General features: G+C 41.1%; 1 protein-coding gene across 1 annotated transcript in view; it reads left to right on the forward strand.

Moving 5' to 3' along the window:
• Positions 1-6,137, forward strand: part of LOC147010484 (afadin-like) — an 80,507-nt gene that overhangs the window by 10,676 nt on the left and 63,694 nt on the right. Inside the window, exons 3-5 of the mRNA XM_085860365.1 lie at positions 1,749-1,846; positions 1,993-2,105; positions 2,857-3,068. Coding sequence (XP_085716491.1) covers positions 1,749-1,846; positions 1,993-2,105; positions 2,857-3,068 — 423 coding nt within the window. The remainder of the gene's footprint in view (positions 1-1,748; positions 1,847-1,992; positions 2,106-2,856; positions 3,069-6,137) is intronic.

Genomic DNA, 6,137 nt, shown 5'->3' on the forward strand with positions numbered 1-6,137 from the left:
CGACTCTCTGCCATGCTCGTGCTGGCGAGACCCTTGGCTCCGTAGCCTGGAAGCGCACGGGTCATTTGCCGCCCTGCACACGCCGATCCGAAGATCCTCGTCGCCAACTGTAATGTACTGAATGGGAGATGCTTAGCAGGCAGACACGAGCGGGAGGACAGTCGAGCCGGGCTGTGTTGTACAAGCGCGAGCGCGGGCATACTCTGCCCGGCGGCTCTCCTTTATTACGTATGCACACGCACGAGCCGCGTTCGACTACTGCATTCCTACGACGCCTCAGGCGGCGCGCACACCTTATATCCCTTGCAGATACGATGACCACCACGACCACTCCTCCCATCATCACGCCCATCATGCATCATCATCATGCCCCTCCCCGTAGGCCCGCAGACTACACCACAGCCTACGTGTCCCGAATATAGTTCTGAAATGTCCCCTTCATCGGACCAGCGCTTCTGGAGAAGATGTTTGAAGGTTTTAGGGTTTTTTCAAGATGGCCGCCAAACCATGTGACCGATCAAGAAGAAATTAACAAACTTGAGAAAGGACCTCATGGGGAATATATGTGTGAAGTTTCGTCTTAATCTGTCTTGCCCTTCTGGAGAAGAAGATTTTTAAAATTTATTCATTTTCAATCCAAGATGGCTGCCGAACCTTGTGACCTATGATAACATAAATTTAAATTCTGCTTTCCATCGTCGACCTGAACAAGTGTGTGAAGTTTTGTGTAAATCGGATAGGGTCTATTTTTCTATCCAAGATGGCCGCCAAACCATGTGACTTCTGAGGTAAAAATTTTTTTACCATGTATGCAGACTTGAGGGAGGAAGGCACTTGCAAATTTTCGCTTCGATGGCTTATGAAATTCCAGAGAAAACATTATTTAATATTTTTCTTAAATCCAACATGGCGGCCAAACCATGTGACCTATCACTTCGAAATTAACAAACTTGCATCGCATATATGTCACGAATATAGTTCTGAAATCTCGCCTTCATTGGACTAGCGCTTCTGGAGAAAAAGATGTTTTAAGGTTTTAGGGTTTTTTCAAGATGGCCACCAAACCATGTGACGTATCAACAAGAAATTAACAAACTTGAAAAAGGACCTCTCTTGGAATGTTCCTGTAAAGTTTCGCCTCAATCTGCACAGCCGTTCTGGAGAAGATTTAAAAAAAAAATTTTCAAAACAACATGGCGGCCGAATTACGTCATCGATGACGTCAAAATATTTTTTTTCTACGATGAATTTATGTGTAGATGACGCTCAAGAAATTTCAAATTTTTGCCATGTGGCGTTCTACTTGACGAATTTTCACTGGCATACCTCTTCACCGATGACGTCACGAAAAATCACACGTATTCCTGAGAGGGAGCTTAGTAAAATGTATCAAACGAAAAAATTTTCCATTGCACGGTTTCCGAAATACAGATGTCCAAAGTTTATCTGTTTTTTCAAGATGGCGCCCGTACCACGTGACCTTTGACGTCATAATTATTAATTATGTATGCTATTAAAAAAGATACATATTTGGTGAAAATTTTGTGTCGATTGGTCTTACCATTTCTGAGAAAATGGCATTTAAAGCGAAAAAATTTGGAAATTTTGCAAATTTACGGCGGAAGAAAAATAATAATAAACTTAAGAAAAAAAAACAATAGCTTACCCAGTCCATTTGACTGGGTACCCTAATAAAAAAATATATATATATTTACTGTATATACATACATGTATTTATATACACACAGGGGAGCGACGGCTGGCAGATGTTGAACGGCCGTTATTGCTGCAGTTGGGTTGGCCTAACGAGGGATGTTTCCTCGTGAGGAACAAGGCTCTCCTTGAGGTTTGTTTTCACACCATACAGTTTTATTAACTGGTGTTCTTTTTTTACTTCTCAAGCAGAGCTCATTCAGAAGCAAATCGTGCAGTCTGGGCATTTGTGCCATACAGCTGTTGTGCCATCCTACAGCTTTGTCTCTGGTTTTCCAGCCTGGTGGAGATGACAACACCAAGATGGAGAATACAGAATGTCGCACAAACACCCAAGGGGCGGCTATACTGCGGAAAGGTGGAAAGAATCGTCAAAGCAAGAGGATGAGCCGGTGAGTTTGGACTTACCAGCTTTTATCGGGTCAGGTGGGTTACTGATCAACGTGATTATTGCTTTGACAATCTGCCATAGAAAATTAATGTTAGAATAAAAATTAATACTTTTGTTTTCGTTTTATTTTTTTTAATTGGCGAGTTTGGGCTCATGAAGGAGCTCATGAATCGCACAATATGTATTTCACTCTATCCCTTGTAGGACAAGGGCCGAATGAGATATCAGTGTACCTTGAGGTGTATTTACATCTTTGGTAGATTATGGACAAATCCACACAATATGTTGGATTTAAGTTTGAGATGCCAGCAGCATGAATCATATGCTCAGATGTCGAAGGCAACAGGCGAACCCTCAGCTTTAAAACAACGTGTAATCTTCTTCTTGACACTATTCCTTCTGTTAGGTCGAAGCTGGCATTGTGGTTTCTACCAATGTAGATACAGTTGTCGTTTTAGTCCCTTACCGGTTTCACTGGAGGGGACTATAGGTTTCCTCTCCGTCTCCGTCCGTCCGTCCGTCCATCCGTCCGTCTCACCTGTGGTTTTTCAGACTCCCCCCCCCGCCCCCACCCCATACCCTTCAACATATTCAACTGAAGCTTGGTGCATGGCTTTTTTATGATAAGATGCAGAACAAGTTAAAGTTTCAGGGCGTTTCGTCAATTTTTAAACTTAGAAAATATCACAGTAGGAGACATGTATTGCAAAAGCAATTCTTGCTCTTGTTAATGTTATTGTTATTCTTCTAAGATGGCGAAATAGCCTACGCAGCTTGCTGTTGGATGGGGAGGTCGAGCAGAATACTTTATCCAATGGACACAAGGACACTGAATCCAGTGAAACTGGTATGTACATAGTAAGGCCCAAAATGTGCAGCAAACTCATGAATAACAGGTCTCATGCTGTTCCTTGGTATTGGTGTAATCCTAATCGCCAATCGCACATTGCAATCCGAATAGTGTGTGACACAGTATAATCTGAATTCTCTGTCTGTCTGTCCTTCTGCCATTCTGTCCCTCTGTCTGACCCTTCAGGGGGGAGCTTCAAAATAAAATTGCTGCCATTTTGTTCACTCCATAAGCTTCAAAGGCCTCTTTTCTTAGGTTTGCGGCTTCTGCCTCTCTCACAGCTTTATCTGTACTCTAATTTGACATCTCATTTCATTTTTAACAGTCACTAAGATGGTTTTAGACTGTTCGGCAAATAAAGAGAAAATTGAACAAAACGGGAATGTTTTAAATGGGAGAACGCATTTTAATAGCTTTAAATTTTTTTTTCTTTCTAGCTCACCTGGACTTTAGTCCAGAGAGCTGATGTGATTGAGCAATGTCCGTAGGTGAGTGAATAAGTCAGTCAGTCAGTCCATAAACACCAGTCGTTATCGCTTGAACCAAACACACGATTTTGATGAAACTTGGTGACAAGCTTCATAGCTGATGCTGAATGAAGATTTTGTTGACCGCATCAAAATCCCCACTCAGTAAAGGGATCCACAGTAGAGGGGGGAGGGGGGAGGGGTTAACTCCCCCCAAAGATATCTATTTGCTCTCTTCTCTAAAACTACACACACAATTTTGATGAAACTTGACCACAACCTTCATCACCCGTGATGTACTAAAGTGTATCGACCGCATCAAAATCTACGCTCATTAAGGGAGTATACGGGAGAGGGGTGGAGGGGTTTGACCCCCCCAAAATAGGTATTTGCTCTCTTCTCCGAAAGTACAAACACAATTTCAATGAAAGTTGACCGCAACCTTTATCACAAGTGATGTACCAAAGTTTGTCAGCGTGGTCTGATTTTTAATGTATTTAGTGATGCATGATGCAGGAAGGTGGAGAGAGAGAGGAGAGAGAGGAGAGAGAGGAGAGAGAGGAGAGAGAGGAGAGAGAGGAGAGAGAGGAGAGAGAGGAGAGAGAGGAGAGAGAGGAGAGGGAGGAGGAGAGAGATGAGGGGCAGACATTTAAAATCTTGAAGTCACATTTTACATAACGTGGAATTTACACGGTTGCAGATCACAAAAAGCAATCCTAATAGTAGATCTCACAAAGCAATCCTAATAGCGGATAACAAAATGCAATCCTAATAGTAGATAACAAAATGCAATCCTAATAATGGATCACAAATACAATCCTAATAGGGGATAACAAAATGCAATCCTAAAAGCGGATAACAAAATGCAATCCTAATAGTGGATCACAAATACAATCCTAATAGCAGATAACAAAATGCAATCCTAATGGCGGATAACAAAATGCAATCCTAATAGTGGATCACAAATGCAATCCTAATACCAGATAACAAAATGCAATCCTAATAGCGGATCACAAATGCAATCCTAATAGCGGATAACAAAATGCAATCCTAATAGTGGATAACAAAATACAATCCTAAAAGCAGATCACATTGCAATTCTTATCTATTAAATTATTTGTATCTTAATCCATATACCTACATAAATGCAAATTGCATGAATGTTTCTGAATGTGGTAAATGTCATAACCACAGCATGTATAAATCTGAATGATGTCTCATTTGAGAGCTCTTCAACCCAGACAGTGTATGCAGAGGCTACAAACATCTATACTCGTGAAATTTCGAGTTATATCCATTTTTGTGGCAAGGTTGCAAGTGTAGCAGTGTACATAGCAATGTGTGTGTGTGTGTGTGTGTGTATATATATATATATATATATATATATATATATATATATATATATATATATATATATATATATACACACACACACACACACACACACACACACACACACACACACACACACACACAAGCAGTGTATATAGGCTAAGAGTCACTGGTTCGCACACCAACCAGAAGTAAAAAAAAAAAAATATATATATATATATATAACCTCAAACTATTCAGTCATAACGAGAACAGCGCTTGGTAGAGTGCATAGTCTCGCCTGATGCGCTCATTCTGAACAAAAATAACATCATTTACTGAACATGCCACTATGATGGCCCATATATCCACATCATCCATGCACCCTATTGGTACATCCATTACCATTATTGTTGGCTGCAATACACGAGATGTGCTAACCCCAGTCCCTTGTGTTCGTGTGGTCTTTCCTTCGGGATACAACATTTTGGCGATGGAGATGGGATCTGGTCACAAGCCATTGCGCATCTACAGATGGTTTTATTGACTTCATCATTTCAACTTTGATGTCCAGTATGTGACAGGATCTAAGAATCAAGTTTCGGATATGCTCAGTAAACTTGTCGACCACAGTAATCCAGATGTACCGACAACTACTGAAGACTCAAACGTTATGGAAATACACTTGGACAACTTTGTATTCTACAGACTTACCGCTCAACACCACATGCTCCAACACAGCGTACCCCAGCTGAAATGATGATAGGTCACAAACTCCGATATCCACTGAAAGCTCTGAAACCAATCCAGACATTAACAGCTAACATAGGATTAGCAAGTGCTATTCTAGAAAAGAAGCAACAGGTAAAAGAGTACACAGACTGATGTCGCAGAGGTAGACACTCTATGCTGAACCAAGGTGAACTAAGCAACCAATTCATAAGCACAAATTGGCATCATCTCTATCACAGCCACAATGTACTGTTCGTAAAGCCAGTCCAAATACCTTCGTGCTCGAAGATGGTTTTCATTGGAATTCCCGACGGAAAGACCACACAAACACAAGGGTTTCGTGCTCGAAGATGGTTTTCATTGGAATTCCCGACGGAAAGACCACACAAACACCGGGGTTAACACGTCTCGTGTATTGCAGCCAACATCAGGAATCTCAATCCCCGGCGGCCAGGTCACATGACCTGTGACCCTCTGGTGTACCATATGACTATGTAAACACAACAATTATCCATAGGTTTATTGATTACTGATTGATTTATTAGGGTATTTAACAACCACTGTTGTTAAGGTTATTAGAACAACCACTGTTGTTATTAGGACAACAACCACTGCACATCAAGCCTAAATTGCATCAATTAAGATGAATATGAAAAAAAAATTCAATCTATAT

Source organism: Eptatretus burgeri, chromosome 16 (genome assembly GCF_056783735.1).
Source record: "Eptatretus burgeri isolate ZD-2024b chromosome 16, Ebu_testis_v1, whole genome shotgun sequence".
Classification (NCBI taxonomy): Eukaryota; Metazoa; Chordata; class Myxini; order Myxiniformes; family Myxinidae; genus Eptatretus; species Eptatretus burgeri.